Source organism: Ctenopharyngodon idella, chromosome 7 (assembly GCF_019924925.1).
Source record: "Ctenopharyngodon idella isolate HZGC_01 chromosome 7, HZGC01, whole genome shotgun sequence".
NCBI classification, from domain to species: domain Eukaryota; kingdom Metazoa; phylum Chordata; class Actinopteri; order Cypriniformes; family Xenocyprididae; genus Ctenopharyngodon; species Ctenopharyngodon idella.
Window position 1 is genome coordinate 50,537,549 of NC_067226.1, and position 24,197 is coordinate 50,561,745.

Genomic DNA, 24,197 nt, shown 5'->3' on the forward strand with positions numbered 1-24,197 from the left:
GCACCAGATAAAAAGTGGCCCAAAACAGAGAAACACAAACATACATGTCAAACCGAACAGGGATGTGACACGAGTTATACAGTCCAGCAATAACATTAAAGCAGCTGTTTAGATGTTAAAATATAAATTATGAACGTTAATATGTAAATAATGTTTTAAGTAAGGTCCATATTCATATAGACTGACACTGACTGACACAGACGTCAAGATGCAAATAAAGGAAAGAGTTGGACAAATACACAAATATAGGGGAAGTGAATATGATATGGGGGTTTTCAGGGCAATAAACAAATGATGTGATGATGAATGAGGCATGAAAGCAGATATAATGATCACATTGTTTAAAGCTGCAGACAGAAACATCAGACTCAGGACAGAAACACACGACCTCTAAAGTAAGAACAACTCACATGTTCATTCTTCAAACACAACTAGACTTTGAGATGTTAATATTGTCTGAATGATTGTGAATTGTGTTGTTCTGCTATTTTTTAAATCACATGATCATGTTTTATTTCAAGATGAATATGGGATTATCTGAGTTTTTCAATGTGTTTCTTCCTCAGAAATGGAGCAAACTCTATATTTCATTCTTCTTCTCATTGGTGAGTGTGTTTGTTGTTTTATTTATGGTTTATAGTTTCATCAGGTTTGACTCTGTTATGAAAAGCATTAAATCAAACCCTCTCTTTCACAGCTCTCTGCTCCGTATCTGAATGTGTTCAGCGTCAGTATCACTTTATAAACGTGATGAAGAACTGGACTGAAGCTCAGAGATACTGCAGAGAGAATTACACAGATCTGGCCACCGTTGACAACATGAACGACATGATTGAGCTGAACAAGAGTGTGAATGATGGACATGCCTGGATTGGGCTGCAGAGGACGGGTGTTGATAAATGGCAGTGGTCTTCAGGTGATCCTGCGCTCTATCTGAACTGGGCTCCTGGACAACCTGATGGCAGAGATGAGTGTGCTGTGATGAGAAATGGACAATGGCATGATGGGTCATGTAGTAACAGCCGGACTTTCATCTGCAGTTCATCTAACAACAGTAAGTTCAGTTTCCTACAATGACAACAAACATTCATTTATAGAAAGATACACTGTATACTGTACAACATTTTAATGCAATATTAAATTCTACTTTTTAATGTAGTCATAAATATATATTTGTCCATTTTCAACTTCCGTTTAAAAAATAAACCGATATTGATCTTGAATGTTGATCTTTTGTTGTTGATAACTGTGGGAATCTGACATTAGAGATCATAGAGAATTATATGTTCAGCAAACTTTATACTGTAAATGATAAATTCAAAAATATCAAACCATTGTTTTGACCAGCATAAATTCTAATAAATTCTAATAAATTAATAAATGCATACAATTTTAACATATAATAGACATAACAGAGCTTGCCCCATCTTGATATTTATGAACAAAACTTTTCGTGAGAACAAAGTTCAGTTCTTGTCAGTGTGATTTTATGGTGTTACTGTAAAAATTATGTGTGAGATCGACTTAAAACATAACAATATTACACATGATATTTGAGTAGTTTTTAGAGCTTGATTTCTGTAATGGAATCTACATGAATAAATCATGTAAAATCTCCTAAATTATTTAGTCTATGATACAATGATTATAATATTTTTAGTGAAATGTGCTTCTTTATTTTAATTTGACTCTCAGTTTTGATTTTGAGTGAATATAAACCGTTTGTATTTGACTTTGAGTCGTGTTGTTCATTTAAAGACTATTCTGCACAGAACAAGTAGAAACAAACTTGTTACTGTACTTACATTAGCAAAGATGTTGATCAAAACAACAAGCTTCATAGTATTAGTACATGCAGTTATTCACAACTGAACCATAGTCTCTACTCTTCTGAACAATAATGATCAAAACTTCAATAACAGAAACTCTTTCAGACACACACACACACACACACACACACACACACACACACACTAATGATGGGTCAACAGTGTGTGGATCCATTAGCAGCTTTATTAAACACAGCAGCAGTACAGACAAGGGCAGAGAAATACCATAGTCAGGGACAGGCAGGGGTCGAGGCTGGCAGCAGGGATCAGAGACGGGTCACAGGCAGAGATCAAGACAGGCAGCAAACAATCACAGTCCAGAGTACAGGCAAAGTTCAGGGCAGGCGGCAGAGGTTCACAGATAATAAACAGTCCGGGTAATAACAAGATATCAATCCACAGAATAACGCTCAGAAATGACTACCGTAGCAAATCAAGACTTCACAAAGATGTGGTGTGTGTGCGCGTGTCTTAAATAGTGTGTGTGTGATGTAGTGCAGGTGAAAGTGCAATCAGTCCCAGGAATGAGGGCCTATGGGAAATGGAGTCCGAATGGCAGGGAGTCAATATTCCGGTGATGGCTCCCTCCAGCGGTCCGGAGGATGAACCGTGGGAGCCATATTCACGACAGAGCCCCCCACCCTGCGAGCGGCTCCAGACGCGAGGAGGCGGACGCCGGGATCTACCACGTGGCCGGGGGGCCGGTCTCTCCGGGTGCGTCCGATGGAATTCTTCCATGAGTGCAGGGTCCAGGATATTACCCGCATCGACCCAGGATCGCTCCTCTGGTCCGTACCCCTCCCAGTCGACCAGATATTGCAGTCTCCGACCCCAGCGCCTTGAATCGAGCAGTTCTCGGACTTGATAGGCCTCCTCGCCCTCAATCATCAGTGGTGGGGGATGACGGCCCTCGGCTCCCTCCGGCTCCCCTCTCGGACCTCCGGAGGGTTTCAGCAGCGAAACATGGAAAGTGGGAGAGATACGATAATTAGCAGGTAAATTTAACCGAAAAGAAACAGGAGTAATTTGTCTAGTAATTTGGAAAGGCCCTACAAACCTGGGACTGAGTTTCTTGCATGGAAGTCTCAGCCGTAAGTCCCTGGTGGATAGCCAGACCCATTGCCCCACAGCGTACTGGGGGTTCGGTCGTCGGTGTCGGTTGGCCTGGACCTCTTGTCTCCTGATAGCGCGTTGCAGATGGTGATGAGCCAGATCCCACGTCTCCTCACTCCTTCGCATCCACTCGTTGACTGACGGGAGTTCAGAGGGTTCACCTGACCACAGGAACAAAGGAGGTTGATAGCCTAGGATGCACTGGAAGGGGGTAATCCCTGTGGCTGGTTTTCTGAGGGAATTTTGAGCGTATTCCGCCCACATCAAATATCGACTCCATTCCATCTGGTCTCTTTGGCAGTAGGTGCGGAGGAAGCGGGTAAGTTCTTGATTCATCCGCTCAGTCTGCCCGTTGGATTCGGGGTGGTAGCCAGACGTGAGACTGATGTTGACGTTCAGGTTCTTGAAGAATGCTGACCAGACTCGAGAAGTAAATTGAGGACCTCTATCTGACACTATGTCCTCAGGTAATCCGTAAAACCTGAAGACGAAGTTGCAGAGCAATTCAGCGGTCTCGAAAGCAGTGGGGAGCTTGGGCAGAGGAATGAGGCAGCAGGCTTTTGAGAAGCGATCTATAACAGTGAGGATGGTGGTGTTGCCTTGTGATACAGGAAGGTCAGTGACAAAGTCTATGGCGATGTGCGACCAGGGGCGTTGTGGAATGGGCAGTGGCTGAAGCAGGCCAGCCGGGGATTGATGAGGGGTTTTGGATGTTTGGCAGGCTGTGCAGTTGTGGACAAACCGAGTGACGTCTTGGAGCATGGAATCCCACCAGAATTGGTTTTGGAGAAGGCTGTGAGTGGTGGTGATACCTGGGTGACCAGAAGCGGGAAGGTCGTGGACGTGGTGCAAAAGTTTGTCTCTTAAGGGAGCTGGTACAAATGTGCGGTCCGGCGGACATGCAGTTGGTGGTGCGGACTGTTCGTTGGCCTGTGTTATTTCTGACATTATATCCCACTGGACTGGGGCTAGGAGGAGTGTGTTGGGAATTATATGTTCTTCGGTGTCCGGTCTTTCTACCCGGTCTGTCTGTCGGGATAATGCGTCGGCTTTAGTGTTCTTGGACCCAGGTCTATAAGTCACTTTGAACTGGAAGCGGGTAAAGAACATGGCCCATCGAGCCTGGCGGGGATTCAAACGCTTGGCGGAGCGGAGGTATTCTAAGTTCTTATGGTCGGTGAGCACGGTGAATGGATGTTGTGCTTCCTCCAACCAATGGCGCCATTCCTCCAGCGCCGCTTTCGTCGCCAGTAACTCACGGTCACCCACGTCATAATTTCGCTCTGCTGCAGACAACTTTCTGGAATAGAAGGTGCAGGGAAACATTTTCTCAGGGGTACCCTGGCGCTGAGACAGAATGGCTCCAATGCCAGTGTTAGAGGCGTCTACTTCCACTATGAAAGGTCGGTCAGGGTCTGGGTGATGGAGAATGGGTGCCGTGGTGAACCGTTCTTTTAGCTCGTTGAATGCTTCATCAGCCTCTGGGGACCAGTGTAAGCGAGATGTCTGACGTTTAGTCATGGAGGTTAGCGGAGCTGCAACACTGCTGAAATTGCGTATGAACCGCCTGTAGAAATTTGCAAAGCCCAGAAACCTCTGTAGTTCTTTGAGTGAGCGTGGTTTGGGCCAGTCGAGTACAGCTTTGACTTTGCTATCATCCATAGCGACCCCGTCTCGGCTGATGACATACCCCAGAAAGGAGGTGGAGGTTTGGTGGAATTTCGCACTTCTCTGCTTTGGCATATAATTGATGCTAGATAAGTCTTTGCAGGACGGCTCGGACGTGCTGGATGTGCTCCTCCAATGACCGGGAGTATATGAGGATGTCATCGATGTACACAATGACCCAACGGTTCAGCAGGTCTCTGAACACGTCGTTGATGTAAGACTGGAACACTGACGGACTATTGGAGAGTGAATGCCACAGCCAAATCGGCGTATTCGGCCGGGATGTTAAGCTTTTCGGGGTTGGTTTCGTTCAGCTGGGCCGTTTGGATTGGCAGGGGAATGACTGGATGTAAGCAGTTCTTATGGCAGAAGGCGTCCCACTGCAGTATCTGTCCCTCCTTCCATGAAATATGTGGATTATGGGTTCGGAACCACGGCAGACCAAGGATAATGGGGTTGTTGGGTGAATGAATGACATAAAACTGTATGCGTTCGTGGTGAAGAATTCCGATCTGCAGTCCGAGTTCCACGGTGATGTATGCCACCCTTCCTCCTCCGATCGGTTTTCCATCTAGCGCCTCCACTGTTAACGGAAAATGGCAGTCTGTTAAGACATGAAATTCCCAGCCGCACCAGAGTCCAGAAGGGCTTGCAAGGAAACAATTTGTTCGTTAACACTGACTTGAACGGGAATCTTGAGGCAGGTGGGTGAGTAATCAGGAACTCACCGCTTTGGAGCTGGTTGGCGTGGGTCGAACTGGGCAGTTAACCTTGAAGTGACCGGCCTGACCACAGTACAAACAAAGGTGCATTTGACGTCTCCACTCTCGCTCCTCTGGTTGAAGCGGCGAATAGTCCAGCTGCATGGGTTCAGGGTTTGAACTGGTAGAGCTGGTGGTGCGTGTGGGGCGTCGTGAGCGGATGAGATTGTCAATGTGAATGGAAAGTTTGATAAATGAGTTCAATGAGCTACCTTCATCCCGGCAGGCAAGCTCCGCTTGCAACTCCATGGTCAGGCCTCGACGAAACAGTAATTTCAATGTGTCCTCCACCCAGTTGGTTTGAGCCGCCAAAGTGCGAAACTGCAAAGCATACTCAGCCGCCGTTGATTTGCCCTGAGTGAGAGAGCAGCTGATCGCCCGGACTTTGGCCCCCCGCGGGATGTTCAAACACCTCTCTGAATCGTTGTAGGAACTCGGCGAATGTGGGGAATACTGAGCTATCATCTCTCCAGACAGCAGTGGCCCAGTCCAGCGCTTTGCCGGTAAGCAGAGAGCACACGAAGGATATGCGACTGGTTTCTGTGGGATACAGCGAGGGTTGTTAATTAACGTATAGTGAACACTGGAGAAGGAAACCCTTACACTTCGTTGGGGTGCCATCGAACTTCCCTGGCAGAGCTAGGCGGGGGTTCACCACTGAAGGAGCGGGAAAGGCTGGCGTGGCAGGCGCAGCGAGCGGTGGCGTGACGACCTCGGCGGGAGTAAGTCGTAGGCCTTGTAGCGTCTTTACCAATTCTTCTGTTAGCGACGTCAAGCGGCTCAGTTGATGGTGATGCATCGCTAACTGATTGGCTTGAGCGGACAACTCGGCGGAAATCTGTGACCAAGCTGCTGGATCGCTGGATGGCGAAGTCTTCTGTACTGATGGGTCAACAGTGTGTGGATCCATTAGCAGCTTTATTAAACACAGCAGCAGTACAGACAAGGGTAGAGCAATACCGTAGTCAGGGACAGGCAGGGGTCGAGGCTGGCAGCAGGGATCAGAGACGGGTCACAGGCAGAGATCAAGACAGGCGGCAAACAATCACAGTCCAGAGTACAGGCAAAGTTCAGGGCAGGCGGCAGAGGTTCACAGATAATAAACAGTCCGGGTAATAACAAGATATCAGTCCACAGAAATAACGCTCAGAAATGACTACCGTAGCAAATCAAGACTTCACAAAGATGTGGTGTGTGTGCGTGTCTTAAATAGTGTGTGCGTGATGTGGTGCAGGTGAAAGTGCAATCAGTCCCAGGAATGAGGGTCTATGGGAAATGGAGTCCGAATGGCAGGGAGTCAATATTCCAGTGATGGCTCCCTCCGGCGGTCCGGAGGATGAACCGTGGGAGCCATATTCAAGACACACACACACACACACACACAAATACACACACACACACACACACACACGCACACACACACAAATACACACACACACATACACACACACACATTTAGAGACTAATTTAAATGTGTAATTTATTAGCATTAGCATATATTGATATAAACATTTATTTAAACATATAACATATTTTTTTACATTTAAAGTAATTTGCATTAGCATATTTAAAATGTATGATTTAATACATTTAAATATTCTAATGAAAATGTATTTAAATGTAGTACTATTGTGCATTAGCATATATTGATATAAAAACTGAAACATATTTTTAACACATTTAAAGTAATTTTCATTAGCATATTTAAAAAGTATGATTTAATACATTTAAATATGTTAATGGGAGTGAATTTAAATGTATAATTATAAAAACTTTGAAGACAAACTTTAATTTGGCTTGAAAAAGCCTCGCCAGAAAGTTTGAAATAGTTTGAAAATCTTGAAGTTTGAAGCTTTTCAGTTTGAAATAGTTTAAGTTTTAGTTTGAATGGATGAATAGATACAGACAGACAGACAGACAGGGTTAGGGTGCTCAGGGTGGTTGCTAGGGTGTTGTTATGTGGTTGCTAGGGTACTCTGAGTGGTTGTGAGGGTTTTGCTATGCGGTTGCTAAGGTACTTGGGGTTGTTGCTAAGGTGTTACTATGTGGTTGCTAGGTTACTTGGGGTGGTTGCTATGGTTTTGCTATGTGGTTGCTAGGGTACTCTGGGTGGTTGCTATGGTTTTGCTATGTGGTTGCTAGGGTACTTGGGGTGGGTGCTATGGTTTTGCAATGCGGTTGCTAAGGTACTTGGGGTTGTTGCTAAGGTGTTACTATGTGGTTGCTAGGGTACTTGGGGTGGTTGCTAGGGTACTTGGGGTGGTTGCTATGGTTTTGCTATGCGGTTGCTAAGGTACTTGGGGTTGTTGCTAAGGTGTTACTATGTGGTTGCTAAGGTACTTGGGGTGGTTGCTATGGTTTTGCTATGTGGTTGCTAGGGTACTTGGGGTGGTTGCTATGGTTTTGCTATGTGGTTGCTAGGGTACTTGGGGTTGTTGCTATGGTTTTGCTATGCAGTTGCTAAGGTACTTGGGGTTGTTGCTAATGTGTTACTATGTGGTTGCTAGGGTACTTGGGGTGGTTGCTATGGTTTTGCTATGTGGTTGCTAGGGTACTTGGGGTGTTTGCTATGGTTTTGCTATGCGGTTGCTAAGGTACTTGGGCTTGTTGCTAAGGTGTTACTATGTGGTTGCTAGGTTACTTGGGGTGGTTGCTCTGCAGTTGCTGGGGTACTTGTGGTTGCTAGGGCACTCCAAGTGGTTGCTAAGGTGGTGCTATGTGGTTGCTAGGGTAGTCTGGATGATTGCTAGGGTGTTGCTATGCAGTTGCTAAGGTACACTGAGTGGTTGCTAAGGAATTCTGGGTGGTTGCTATGGTGCCACTATGCGGTTGCAAGGGTATTCTGGGTAGTTGCTAGGGTTGTTGGTAGGCTGTTGCTAGAGTACTAAGGGGTTGCTATGGTTTTGCCATGCGGTACAGTGTTAATGATAGATAGATAGATAGATAGATACTAATAGTAACTAATTAAGCATGCTGGGAACTAACAATCAATGGTGTCTCTAAATAAAACCACATAATTAAAGTAATTCTCTTCAAATAAATATTTATTCTTCTTTCCTCAATTTTATCAGCTTAATCAGTTCATCAGTTCATCCTCAAACCTGCTTAAGTTTCCTTAAAAATGAGGAAAATTAATCTCTTGGTTTTATTAGTCAAATTTTCTCAATTTTTTCTATACAACAACTTTCAGGATCTCAACACAAACCTGTAAACATGTTATTCTTACTAGATGAACTTTAAATTAACAAGACAAACACTAACATTAATATTAATATTGCAACAATATTCATTTGTATACAGGTGCTGGTCATATAATTAGAATATCATCAAAAAGTTGATTTATTTCACTAATTCCATTCAAAAAGTGAAACTTGTATATTATATTCATTCATTACACACAGACTGATATATTTCAAATGTTTATTTCTTTTAATTTTGATGATTATAACTGACAACTAAGGAAAATACCAAATTCAGTATCTCAGAAAATTAGAATATTACTTAAGACCAATACAAAGAAAGGATTTTTAGGAATCTTGGCCAACTGGAAAGTATGAACATGAAAAGTATGAGCATGTACAGCACTCAATACATAGTTGGGGCTCCTTTTGCCTGAATTACTGCAGCAATGCAGCGTGGCATGGAGTCGATCAGTCTGTGGCACTGCTCAGGTGTTATAAGAGCCCAGGTTGCTCTGATAGTGGCCTTCAGCTCTTCTGCATTGTTGGGTCTGGCATATCGTATCTTCCTCTTCACAATACCCCATAGATTTTCTATGGGGTTAAGGTCAGGCGAGTTTGCTGGCCAATTAAGAACAGGGATACCATGGTCCTTAAACCAGGTACTGGTAGCTTTGGCACTGTGTGCAGGTGCTAAGTCCTGTTGGAAAATGAAATCTGCATCTCCATAAAGTTGGTCAGCAGCAGGAAGCATGAAGTGCTCTAAAACTTCCTGGTATACGGCTGCGTTGACCTTGGACCTCAGAAAACACAGTGAACCAACACCAGCAGATGACATGGCACCCCAAACCATCACTGACTGTGGAAACTTTACACTGGACCTCAAGCAACGTGGATTGTGTGCCTCTCCTCTCTTCCTCCAGACTCTGGAACCCTGATTTCCAAAGGAAATGCAAAATTTACTTTCATCAGAGAACATAACTTTGGACCACTCAGCAGCAGTCCAGTCCTTTTTGTCTTTAGCCCAGGCGAGACGCTTCTGACACTGTCTGTTGTTCAAGAGTGGCTTGACACAAGGAATGCGACAGCTGAAACTCATGTCTTGCATACATCTGTGTGTAGTGGTTCTTGAAGCACTGACTCCAGCTGCAGTCCACTCTTTGTGAATCTCCCCCACATTTTTGAATGGGTTTTGTTTCACAATCCTTTCCAGGGTGCGGTTATCCCTATTGCTTGTACACTTTTTTCTACCACATCTTTTCCTTCCCTTCGCCTCTCTATTAATGTGCTTGGACACAGAGCTCTGTGAACAGCCAGCCTCTTTTGCAATGACCTTTTGTGTCTTGCCCTCCTTGTGCAAGGTGTCAATGGTCATCTTTTGGACAACTGTCAAGTCAGCAGTCTTCCCCATGATTGTGTAGCCTACAGAACTAGACTGAGAGACCATTTAAAGGCCTTTGCAGGTGTTTTGAGTTAATTAGCTGATTAGAGTGTGGCACCAGGTGTCTTCAATATTGAACCTTTTCACAATATTCTAATTTTCTGAGATACTGAATTTGGGATTTTTCTTAGTTGTCAGTTATAATCATCAAAACAAAAAGAAATAAACATTTGAAATTTATCAGTCTCTGTATAATGAATGAATATAATATACAAGTTTCACTTTTTGAATGGAATTAGTGAAATAAATCAACTTTTTGATGATATTCTAATTATATGACCAGCACCTGTATATTAATAGTCTAAAATCCAACATTTTGAATGAACTTTTTACTGACATATTTCTAAGGACTAGTTAACAAATATATTCAGCTGCAGTGAAACATCTTCATCTGTTTGATGTTTCTCTCATTCAGATCTTTGTGTCTGAATCAAGTATTCTAGAGAAATGTGTAACAAAACATCATGAAGAAATATAAAGTTTCAATAAAATGATCACAAGTTATACTTAATGTTTTATCATCAGCTGTAGAAACAGTCTTTGAATGACACGTGTTTCTGATGTTTCCACTGCTGCTCTTATTCACATCCAAACCATAAAGCAGCATAAGAATAATGAACAAACTGATTCATGAATTTGTTTCCATTTGTTTTTCTTAAAGTGAACACAGGACTCGTCTTTGTCAATCATATGAAGAATTGGAGAGACGCTCAGAGTTACTGCAGACAGAATCACATTGATCTGGTCAGTGTGAGGAACCAGAATGAGAGTCAACAGCTTCAGAAGTTCATCAATGATAGTCTCATATCTGGTGATGTCTGGATCGGTCTGTTCAGAGACTCATGGCAGTGGTCAGATCAGAGTAACTCCTCATTCAGATACTGGAAGACTGGTCAACCTGATAATAAAGTAGGTAATGAAAACTGTGCAGTGATTTATCAGAACGATCAGGGACACTGGCATGACTACACTTGCAACAACAATTTTCCTTTTGTGTGTCATGAAGGTGAGCAGATCCTCACAAAACACACACAATCCATCCATCACCTCCAGATATCTTAAAGTTCACACTACATGTCTGACATGACAAATTCCTCCACAGTGTTTGTTCTGCATGTTGTTTTTGATCAGTCTCTCTCTAGTTTCTGCTTGTGGTTTGTTTTGTGTCCAGATAAACTGATTCTGATCAAAGAGAAGCTGACGTGGCCTGAAGCTCTGAGATACTGCAGACAGAATCATACGGATCTGGTCTCGGTTCATTCAGAAGAGATTCAGCGTCGTGTGATGAATGTGGTTAAACGGGCGTCTACTGAGGAGGTGTGGTTGGGTTTACACAACTACTGCAGCATGAACATGTGGCTCTGGTTGAGCGGAGAGATCGTGTGCTATCAGAACTGGGCTCCAGGGAACGGAACGACACCGGAAGACTGCCGCCTCGAGAAGAGAAAAGGAGCAGTTCAGTCTGGAGGAGATCAGCGCTGGATCAGCCTTCCTGAAACTCACAAACTCAACTTCATCTGCAGCAGAAATTATGAGTGAAAAGACACGTGAATGTTTGTGTGTTTACTCACATTCACTGTTTTCGTTCTCCATTATTTTTCTTATTTACTTGTTTGATTTGTTCTTTAGTAATTTCTGAGTGAATCTATTAATTGTGTTTTAAAAGTCTCTGTTTTATTTCTGTATGTTAATGATCATGACATAATGTGATCTTATCAAAGTTTTATAACATTAATGTTTAATATTCTTTAAATGTCTAAAATACAAACACAATATATGCGTGTTTTAGGAATCTCTTTGCATATCTGGTGTGTTTATGTGTCTTTATGTTTCACTAATATTATCTACATCAATAACTGGTTGAATGTGATTCTGTGAGCAGCAGATGTTAAGAATAATATTATTTGTGTCTCAGCAGAATTTATTAGAAAGGGAAAATTGAAGTGATGTCACAATGAACTGTCAATTAAATGTAACAAATATGTAAAATTATATATTTGATTGTTGATGTGTTTGGATGATATTTAGGATATGTTGTCACAGGCAAATTTCAGCTTCCTGGAATAAATTAGGTGTGTGAATATTTGGGTATAAAAATTAGATTCTCAAAAAATGATTCTAGCTGTTTGCTCAGTTTATTTAAATAAAATAAGCTGTAAGAACACAAATCTTTTGTTTTTTAATTGTCATTTGCACTCAATGTAATTAGTTTAAATGAAATTAAATTTGTAAAATGTTAAGTTAACTTAAACCATTTGTGTTGGGAATACATGAATCATTTCTGTTGCATTGACTGAAACTGGGCAGTGGATTTCTAGTTCCCAGCATTCTTTGCATAGGGAAAGATCAGGAGAGTAAATGTTGAAATTAAATTGTGTGGAGAAGTTTTCCTTAATTCAATTACGTTCAGTGAACAATTTTATTTGAGTGTCGATTCGATTCAAGAGCGATTTTCACAAATTCAGAACAATTCGATTCGAGACGATTTACAATGGGATTCAGTTATTCTGAATTTTTTAAGTGCATTCATAGAGTTATTTCACTGCTTCCCTTAATGGGTCTTAGTCATGGTGTGAATTACACATCGACCTTCAGGGGGTCAGAGAGTGAAGGCAAAATTAAAACCCTTTTGTCCATTATTACATCATGTTAGTTCTTAATTATGATGTAAGATTCTTTATCTTACTGACCTTTGTCTAATTGACATTTTCATTTTTTCGTATCTCTTGCTTTTGATTGGCTAAGTAATCAAATGAACAACAACCAATCATATAATATTTTTCATATATTTTACTAATGACAATTTTAAGATTTATGTACTACAAACACTTGTGCACTACGTCATCCTGAAGTCAGGTGTTCTGATGAATAATGTTATTAGACTGTGCTACCAACACTTTGGGCCCTATTTTAATGATCTAAGCTCATGGTCTAAAGCGGACGGCGCAAGTGCACTTTTGCTAGTTTAGCGATGGGAAAAATGGTCCCTATTCTCTTAATGAGTAATACAGTAGGTGTGTTTTGGGCATAACATGCAATAAACCAATCAGAGTCTCATCTCCCATTCCCTTTAAAAGCCAGTTTACATGGCAGAATTTGCAAGCGAAAAAACGGAACACTTCTCTAGCGAGGAAACGGATCTGCTCGTGCACGAGGTTAAAGCATGAGCAGACCATCTACGGGAAAAGCCTGATTCCACCAAAGCGTTTTTATCTTTATGCACACAACAATAATCTTTTACATTGTAATCCTTTTATTTTTATATTTGGCGTGTTTGTGTGCTGCTGTGCGTCTCTGTGTGTGTAACAAGCAGAGTGTATGCACGACTATAGGCGCATATTACTAACGCGCTCTTTAAATAACAAAACAAATATTGAGGCATTGACTTTAGTCAAGTCAAGTCAAGTCACCTTTATTTATATAGCGCTTTTTACAATGTAGATTGTGTCAAAGCAGCTTTACATTGATAACTGGTACATTGTTTGGCTGCACAGCAGCTCTTAAAGAATAGTGTCAATGCAGGCAGATCAAAGCACTGTTGAATATCAAATGTCAAGTCAAGTGTCCCCAACTAAGCAAGCCAGAGGCGACAGCGGCAAGGAACCCAAACTCCATCAGGTGACATCAGGTGGCAGACAAGTGGCAAATTGGTGTTAAAATGGAGAAAAAAACCTTGGGAGAAACCAGGCTTAGTCGGGGTGCCAGTTCTCCTCTGGCCAACAGTGCTTTGTTACAATTCAGGTTGCTATCATAAGTCCAATAGGATCGCAACATTAAAAGTATTTATTTCAGTTCCATCCAATTGAGGATCGTATTCATCACGCCGGTATGGACGGTTGTTTAGGAACTGTGTCGTGGCTGTCGTGTCGATGAGGCCCTCACAGTGGATGATCTAGTTGACTCAATCTCTGCTGATACGTCAGGGCTGCGTTGTGGTCGTGTCAAGGTGCAGGTCCTTGGTCTCACCTGGATACGGCCCGGATCCGGCTGACTACGGTGAACCTCGGGATAAACAGAAAGACTAATATTAGCGTAGATGCCATTCTTCTTCTGATGTAACGAGTACATCAGGTGTTATAGGAAGTGTTCCCGGTTTCTAGGAAGATTGTTCCAGAGTTTAGGTGCCAAATAGGAGAAGGATCTACCGCCTGCGGTTGATTTTGATATTCTAGGTATTATCAGCTGGCCTGAATTCTGAGATCGCAATAGACGTGAAGGACTATAATGAATTAGGAGCTCGCTCAGGTACTGGGGAGCTAAACCATTTAGTGCTTTGTAAGTAATTAGCAAGATTTTAAAATCTATACGATGTTTAACAGGAAGCCAATGCAGTGTTGACAGAACTGGGCTAATATGGTCATACTTCCTGGTTCTAGTAAGAACTCTAGCTGCTGCATTTTGTACGAGCTGTAGTTTATTTATCAGGCGAGCAGAACAACCACCCAGTAGAGCGTTACAGTAATCTAGCCTTGAGGTCATGAACGCATGAACTAACTGTTCCGCATTTTTCATTGAGAGCATATGTCGTAGTTTAGATATATTTTTAAGATGGAAGAATGCGGTTTTACAGATGCTAGTAACATGGCCTTCAAATGAAAGATTGGTATCAAAGAGCACACCCAGGTTCCTAACTGACGACGAAGACTTAACAGAGCAGCCATCAAGTGTTAGACAATATTCTAGGTTATTACGTGAAGAAGTTTTTGGTCCAAAAATTAGAATCTCTGTTTTTTCTGAATTTAGTAGTAGGAAATTACTGGTCGTCCAATTTTTTATATCAGCTATGCATTCCGTTAATTTTGTGAATTGGTAAGTTTCGTCAGGGCGCGAAGAAATATAGAGCTGAGTATCATCAGCGTAACAGTGAAAACTAACGCCATGCTTCCTTATGATATCTCCCAAGGGTAGCATGTACAGAGTGAACAGTAACGGTCCTAGTACTGAGCCTTGTGGTACTCCATATTGAACTTGTGATCGATATGACATGTCTTCGTTTACTACTACAAACTGATAACGGTCAGATAAGTATGATTTGAACCATGACAATGCAATTCCACTAATGCCAACATAATTTTCGAGTCTATTTAAAAGAATATTGTGATCAATAGTGTCAAAAGCTGCACTAAGATCCAGTAACACTAATAGAGAGATACAACCACGATCTGATGATAAGAGCAAATCATTAGTAACTCTAATGAGAGCAGTCTCAGTACTATGGTACGGTCTAAATCCTGACTGGAAATCCTCACAGATACCATTTCTTTCTAAAAAGGAACATAGCTGTGATGATGCTGCCTTTTCTAGTATTTTTGACAGAAAAGTGAGATTTGAGATCGGCCTGTAATTGACTAATTCTCTAGGATCAAGTTGTGGTTTTTTAATAAGAGGTTTAATAATAGCCAGCTTAAAAGTTTTTGGTACGTATCCTAATGATAAAGATGAATTGACGATATTGAGAAGAGGGTCTATGACCTCTGGAAGCATTTCTTTCAATAGCTTAGTCGGTATAGGGTCTAACATACATGTTGTTGATTTTGATGATTTAACAAGTTTAGACAATTCTTCCTCTCCTAAAGCAGTAAATGAATTGAATTTTTCCTCAGGGACACTACAATGCACTATCTGACACGATACTGTAGTAGACGGTTGCATGGTTATTATTTTTTCTCTAATATTATCAATCTTGCAAGTAAAGAAGTTCATAAAGTCATTACTGCTGTGCTCTTTGGAAACATCAGAAGTTGAAGCTTTATTTCTTGTTCATTTAGCCACTGTATCAAACAAATACCTAGGGTTGTGTTTATTTTCTTCTAAGAGTTTTGAAAAATAGGCAGATCTAGCAGATTTTAAGGCCTTTCTGTACTCAATCATTCTCTCTCTCCACGAAATACGAAATACTTCTAGTTTTGATTTCTTCCAGCTGCGCTCCATTTTTCTGGCTGCTAACTTTAGGGCCCGAGTGTGCTCATTGTACCATGGCATTGGATTAATTTCCTTAATCTTTTTTAAACGCAAAGGAGCAACTGAGTCTAATGTGCTGGAAAAGACAGAGGCAATAGTTTCTGTTGCAACATCGAGGTCTTCTAAGCTGTCTGGTATGCTAAGGCGATGAAAATGATCAGGAAGATTATTTATAAAGCAATCTTTAGTGGTAGAAGTGATGGTTCTACCATATTTATGGCATGGAGGCAGTTTAGCCGCCTTGACTAAATGTAGTATACACGAGACTAGATAATGATCTGAGATGTCGTCACTCTGCTGCAGAATTTCAACAGCATCAATATCGATTCCATGTGACAATATTAGATCTAAAGTATGATTACGACAATGAGTGGGTCCTGACACATGTTGTCTAACACCAATAGAGTTTAGAATATCTGCAAATGCCAATCCTAATGCATCTTTTTTATTATCTACATGAATATTAAAATCACCAACAACAAGGACTTTATCTGCAGCTAGTACTAACTCTGATAGAAAGTCAGCAAATTCTTTGATAAAGTCTGTATTGTGTCCTGGTGGCCTGTATACAGTAGCCAGCACAAATGTCAACTTACATAATGTTATGTAAAGTACCATAGTTTCGAAGGAATTATATTTGAAAGACTTCTGACTAATACTGTAAATATTACTATAGATTACAGCAACACCTCCCCCTTTGCCTTTCTGACGGGCATTGTGTCAATAATCATAACCTTGAGGACTAGACTCATTTAAAGTAATGTAATCGTCCGGTTTTAGCCAAGTTTCTGTCAAACACAGCACATCTAGATTATTATCTTTGATAATATCATTAACAATAAGTGATTTTGAAGAAAGGGATCTAATATTTAACAACCCGAGTTTTATCATTTGTTTAGCATTATTATCTCTATTTTTTATTTGTTGAACATCAATTAAATTTTTACCATTAAATGGGTTTGGAAGTTTTTTGTTTTTACTAATTCGGGGTACAGACACAGTCTCTATTTGAAAATATCTAGGTGTAAGAGTTTCTATGTGTTGAGAGTTATCTGAATTTTCTGACTTCTGTAACGCGAGGCAGCTAGCAGACGGTCGGTTTAGCCAGTCTGTCTGCTTTCTGACCTGGGCCCCAGTTTGTCATGTTTCAGTTCTAAGACTATGTGCCATATTACTAGAGAGAAGAGCAGCACCATCTCGGGAGGGATGAATACCATCTCTTTTTAACAGGTCAGGTCTGCCCCAAAAACTTTTCCAATTGTCTATGAAACCTATATTATTTTGCAGACACCACTTAGACAGCCAGCCATTGAGTGATGTTAATCTGCTAACTATCTCATCACTCAGACGAACAGGAAGGGGGCCAGAGCAAATTACTTCTCCTGACATTGTACTTGCGAGTTCACACACCTCTTTAATGTTAATTTTAGTGATCTCCGACTGGCAAAGTCGAACATCATTAGTGCCGACGTGAATAATAATCTTAGAGTATATACGATTAGCATTAGCCAGCACTTTTAAATTTGCTTTGATGTCAGGTGCTCTGGCTCCCAGCAAACATGTGACTATGGTGGCTGGTGTCTCTATTTTCACGTTCCGTGTAATAGAATCGCCAATAACTAGGGCACTTTCAACAGGATTCTCAGTGGGTGTATCACTGAGTGGGGAGAACCTGTTTGATGTTCTTATTGGAACGGAAGAGTGGTGTTTTCCGCGGCTAGGCCGCCTCACCGTTACCCAAGTGCCCTGCTGCGCGGGCTCTACAGCCGGAACCGAACAATGTACAGAGTTCACTAAGCTAGTCGCATCCAAAACAGTATCTGAAGCCCTTGCATTCTTACTATCCTCGATTAAAGTTTGGATGCGTGTCTCTAATTCTGAGATTCTCTCTGTCAGCCTGACTATTTCCCTACATTTATGACATGTAAATCCCTCGTCGCTGACAGAGAGAGCTATGGTAAACATGTGGCAAATGGAACAGGTAGCAATGCTGGGAGAGGATGACATGATTCACCGTGTTTGTAGACTGATCCGACTTACCACAGCTGTTTGAAGAACGCGTTGAAAAAGGAGCGCGCGAGAGACTGTTAACAAGTTAACAAGCTAGCGCTGCAAATGCAAATGCGTTGTAACAGCGATTTAGATTCAAATATTACAAGCTAGCGACGTCAGATTAGTGTGGTAGGCAATATTACATATAAGGTAATAAAAAAAAAGCAACAATGAATAAAAGTAAGAGATTCAAAACAAAGCTATACGGAGTTACAGACGCAAACCAATCTGAGCAGCGAGGCAGACAGACAGGAGCAATCGAGCCTAAGAAGAGGTAAGAATGCACAAAGCCAGTGTTTAGAGCAGGTTTAGAGCAGGTTTCAGTTGGCAGGTTTCAGTTGGTCAATGGTGCAGTTGTTTTCATTTGCCTCAAAATAGTAACGGGCCAACAATACACCTGAACACACCTCGTTTCCAGACCAACACACCCATGGGTGCACAGATGGGCGCGAGTGCATTTGCTATTTAAACAACGTGGCGCAGGACGTGAAAATGATAACTGCATCGGGTTGAAACTAGCAAAAAACACTTGTGTCGCGCCTGGTGCCGCATTGCGCCGGTGTATGATAGCGCTATATAGCTGTGTCTCATTTCGGAGGCTGTGTCCTCCGGAGGTCACATTTGAAGGCTGCATACGTCATCGAGGCGGTTCCATTAAAAAAAAAGTAACTGTTAGATTGCAAAGTAAGAAAGGAATTACAGTATTTTACACCTCACAAGGAATAGAAGTAAATTTTATTTCGGTTACTTAAATAAGTCATCTTGATGATGTATGCAGCCTTCAAATGCAACCTCGGGAGGACGCAGCCTCCGAAATGAGACATAGCATATATCTGCATTGTTTTAAGGGTAGGTTTAGGGTAGGGGTGGTAATGACATTAATAAAGCCTCAAACCGCATTAATATGATGCTGGTAGCTAACAGCGGAAACATCTTAAAATACTCTGTCATGTTTGGTCATAGATAAGTGTAAGACATCATTATAAGTGTCTACTTTTATTTGTGTACACACACAATAACAACAAAACTTTGTGCTTTTGTAAAATAAAGAAAACAAACAGGGTGTGCTCTCTGCCATCTCAGTCTCTGTGAACTTCTTTCTGAAATGCGTCACAAAAATGAACCGAAACTCAGTGAATACTTTCCACACAGTCATGAGAGATATGTCTTGATAAGCTTGAAGTGTCTAATTTTAAATTAAGTCATATCAAAAACAAATATTCTCTGTTTATGTAATCCATATTAAACCAACGAGAGTTTCTCCCGTCTCTACTCATTATCTGTAACGTGGCCACACCCACACACAGCGCAGTTTAGAAGAAGACGCGAGAGGAATAAGCCTTGGATTTACCTCAGAAGAAGAATCTGATGCTACGCGCATCTTGATCCAGCAGAGGATATCATTTCTGTGAGTAAGTCTTGTATCTTTCTTACATTAGTTAATGTGTTTTTGTTGTACACATTTTACTAGGCAGACTTTTACCAAACTATATTACTAGACTAAAATGTGTGAAATCGAGTGAAACATGTTGAAATATGAAATATATAGGCAGGTAGGCAACCTTTCATGTCTAAATAAATCTAAATGTCTTACGATATGAGACTGTTTGATATAACACATCAAACATTGTTCAAAGAATATTCTTTATAATATAATATAAAACACAGATCGATAAAAAAATAATATGATTATATATATTATATTATATATTTACTCGACTACAGATGTCAATGTAGCATATGATGTCTTCCTGCACAGACTTATTGAGTAGTATAATATGAACTGTCCCATGCAAAAAGTCAGGGTAAAGGAGGATTATAAGACAAAGCCATGGATTACTAAAGGAATAGAAAATGCGTGTAAAAAGAAAAACATATTATATAAACAATTTATAAAAAAATAGGACAAAAGAGGCAGAAAATAAATATAAGAAATACAAAAACAAACCAGTTAGTATAATCCGAAATAGTAAAAAAGAATATTATCATAAGTTACTAGATCAATTAAGACAAAATATGTTAAAGACATGAAAAGTGTTAAACAATTTAATTAAAAAAACAAATGCCAAACAAGATTGTCCAAGTTATTTCAAAAGGGATGACATTTTTTTTAGAAATTCAAAAGACATAGCTAATGAATTTAATGAATACTTTGCTAATGTGGGTAATAAGTTAGCAAATGACATAAAAGAGTCTAATTACAAGAATAATCGAGTTAATATAAATATGTTTTCAATGTTTGTATCAGAAGTGAAGAAAAAAGAAATACTTCAAATTGTGAAAGGTTTTAGAAATAAAAAGTCACAAGATTGGACAGATATTGACATGTTATTAGTTAAAAACACTATTGAGTGTATTGCCGAACCATTAACTTATATATTCAACCAATCTTTTAAAACGGGTGTATTCCCAAATAATATGAAAATGGCAAAAATTATACCAATTTTCAAAAGTGGAGACTGTCATTTATTTTGTAATTATAGGCCTATCTCACTGCTATCTCAATTTTCTAAGATATTAGAAAAACTTTTTGTTAAAAGAATGGATAATTTTATAGAAAAATATAACTTACTGCAGGAGGAACAATATAGTTTTAGGGCAGGCAGATCTACCTCAATGGCAGTAATGCAATTAGTTGATATTGCTTCTTCAATAGACAATAAAAAATATGCAGTGGGCTTTCGACACTATTAATCATAAAATATTACTGAATAAGTTGGAAAAGTATGGCTTTAGAGGGACTGCTTATTCTTGGTTAGAGAGTTATCTTGACAATCGGTACCAGTATGTACACTTTAATAATGAAAACTCTGAAATGTGTAGGGTGACATGTGGGGTGCCCCAGGGGTCGTTGATGGGTCCTAAATTGTTTATTTTATATATAAATGACCTTTGTAAAGTGTCTGATTTGCTAAAGTGTGTCTTATATGCGGACGACACAACTTTATACTGTTCTGGTGAGAATTTGCACCAGCTTCTCACAAATGTATCGAGAGAACTATTTCAAATTAAACTGTGGTTTGATGCAAACAAACTATCTTTAAATATTACCAAAACCATATATATTATATTTGGTAATCGACATATACATAATATTACAAACTTAAAGATTGATGATGTGGTTTTGGAAAGAGTAATGGAAATAAAATTTCTAGGAGTAATAATAGATCGTAAATTATTCTGGAAACCACACATAACACATGTATTGTCAAAAATGTCAAGAACTATTGCTATATTACATAAAATCAAGTATTTCCTAAACAAATTTACATTGTATATTTTGTATTGTTCTCTCTTAGTACCATATATGACCTATTGCATTGAAATTTAGGAGCATAGCTATAAGTCAAATACAAAATCTATGTTTGCAAAAAAAAAGCAATTAGGATTGTTAATTATTCCTCATTTAATGAATCAACTAAATTAACATTTCTTAAATTTAAAGCACTAAAATTTTACAACTTAGTCTTAACACAGCTTTGTTCGTGTACAAAGTTAAAAAAAACAAATTATGCCAGCAAATATATTGTGTTTGTTTGAAATTAAGGAAGGTAAATATGATTTAAGAGGAAAGGATATGTTTAAAAAACCAGTGGTCAGAACTAATGTAAAAAAGAATTGTATTTCTGTTCAAGGGGTCAATTTGTGGAACGGTCTAAATGACGAACTTAAGAGAAGTAACACTATTTTTCAGTTTAAAAAAATGTTCAAATCCAAAATATATATGAATTATAAGATGGAAGCTTAAGTTGTGTATTGTAATGTGTAAAAAAATGTTGTAAATTGTAATGATGGAATTGTACATCTAATATCAGTTGGTATGTGACGCTGTAATAAGGGTAGGTGTAATAAGCCATGGCTTCAGCCTACACCTTTTTAGTTGATTCTGTTTATATTTTTATGTAAGTAAATCATACATGCAACCGAAATAAACATTTTTCATTCATTCATTATATGATGTTTGGTGGACTGGGACTAAAAAGTGGCCCTGGACTTTCTGGCACAGAGCAGCCCACGGTATCTGATCCGCAACACATTAAACAACACATCTGCTCATTTTGCACAGCAATATTTAACACCATTTACTAACTTAAAAATATAACAATAAAGAAATATAAATTATATTTAACATTTTTAACTGAAATACATTATTTTTTGTGCTTATTAAAATAAATAAATAAGAATAATAAGCCCTATGAGGATACCCCTATATCTGACACACCCATTTCAGCTCTTGCAGTCTCTACTAATGAGCTCATGAGTTGAATCAGGTGTGATCGATGAGGGAGACGTACAAAATGTGCAGGGCTGGTGTTCCTCCAGGACAGGTTTGAGCACTACTTGTCTATCTAATCAGCTGGAGAGGAGGGGTGTGTGTGTATATATATATATATATATTACTGTCATGAACTGCTCTGAGACACAACGGTTAAGGGTCCAAACACAGTATTTATTGAAAGGGTAATCCACAATCGAAGTCCAAAAACAGGCAACGCGTCAATACAGGCAAGCAATCCAATCAAGCAACAAGGCAGGAAACTCAGGCAAAAGGGTAATAATCCAAAAAGCCAAGTGACATGAAACCAGGGAGAATGCTCAGAAATGCAGTACAGACACATACAAGACTTAACAATGACTGACAGAGTGAACATGGTTTATATAGGCTGGGGCAAACAAGTTAATGATACACAGCTGTAGACAATCAGTGATGATGAGGCCAGGCAGTGCGTTCTGGGAAATATAATCCATGTGTGAATGGCAATGAACAAGAGGGGAGTGCCCTCATATACACAGCCGACTCACCTAGTTACCTCTACAGTTTTCTGTATCCTTCCACCACCCGACTCCTCTCTCTCGGCTGGTTCCTATTCCCAGGATACGGGGGAATAACTCTGGGTTTGGGCTAAACTCTGAGCTCGGAGCCCTCGATCCCCTTGGGCAGCACATACGCTTATTTTGCTCTTTTACTCTATTAAATCATTTGGAAGTGTGAACTCGTGAAAACAACGGCCACAGGTAATCAGACTTTATTTTCTTTTTTTATTTCAATGATGTATTTTTGCCACTTTCTATTATGAGAGGACAGTGAGTAGACAGAAAGCGAAGTGGAAGAGAGAAAGGGGGGCGGGATCTATTAATTTAAATATTTAAAGCAGTTATGAAGAAAAGGCTCAGAATCTCTCTTGTTTTAGGATGATTCTGGAAAAAAAGTGCCTGCTGGGGGTTGTGACTCCCTTGCAGACCAAAATAAATAAATAAATAAAAATTAAAAATAAATAAATACAAGTGATGCAAATTAATGGAAATGCACTGCTGCAACTGTGATTTGTCTTCATGGATGAGATGTTGGGAGAGAGATATTCCAGTGCTTATTTTTATATTATGATATTGTCACAGTTAACTATCATGAGAAATAAACTAAGTTAACTAATTGTTGCTAGCTAGATAAAATAAACATTTTTTATTTGACCTGCTATGGTCTTGTCTCAGCTTGAGATACATCACCTGCCTTTTTCATTCATTCAAACAAAAAACAAACAAACAAATTAATAAATTATTTTCTGGCACCATCTTTGTATGTGAAAGTCTGTCAGAAACATCTGAGGAAGATCAATATCAACAAGGCATCAGGACCTGACAGGGTTTCGGGCCGCACACTGAGAACATGTGCGGATCAGCTGGCGGGAGTGTTCACAAGTATCTTCAATCTCTCATTACAATTGGCTATCGTTCCTACTCGTCTGAAGTCTACCACTATTATCCCTGTCCCTAAAGGAGCTGTGGTGGAATGTTTGAACGACTTTCGTCCAATTGCCCTGACTCCTGTTATTATGAAGTGCTTTGAGAGACTTATATTGTCGCACGTCAAAGCTAGTATACCTAAGGATCTGGACAGGTTTATCGGGCGAACAGATCCACAGATGATGCAGTCTCAATCGCACTTCACACAGCTTTGACACATCTAGAGCACCACCATAGTTATGTTAGGATGCTGTTTATTGATTTTAGTTCTGCTTTTAATACTGTTATATATAAATTGGTATGTAAATTAAGCAATTTGGGAATAGATGCAGCACTTTGTTTATCGATTATGGACTTTCTTACAAATATTCTTCAGAATGTCAAAATCATCCTGAACACAGGTGTGCCACAGGGGTGTGTGTTTAGCCCAGCTTTATTCACTCTTTTTACC

The 24,197-nt window shown here is 39.9% G+C and overlaps 1 protein-coding gene across 2 annotated transcripts in view; it reads left to right on the top strand.

The window, feature by feature from the left end:
* The first annotated feature begins 313 nt into the window (after positions 1-313).
* Positions 314-24,197, top strand: part of LOC127515946 (C-type mannose receptor 2-like) — a 177,283-nt gene continuing 153,399 nt past the window's right edge. The window contains exons 1-5 of one of the 2 annotated variants that reach the window (XM_051900128.1): positions 314-395; positions 567-605; positions 698-1,054; positions 10,653-10,997; positions 11,163-12,085. In XM_051900128.1, coding sequence (XP_051756088.1) covers positions 569-605; positions 698-1,054; positions 10,653-10,997; positions 11,163-11,530 — 1,107 coding nt within the window. In that variant the 5' untranslated portion in view covers positions 314-395; positions 567-568 and the 3' untranslated portion in view covers positions 11,531-12,085. Of the gene's footprint in view, positions 396-566; positions 606-697; positions 1,055-10,652; positions 10,998-11,162; positions 12,086-24,197 lie in introns of those variants that run through there. The other variant, XM_051900130.1, reaches the window with a different exon arrangement.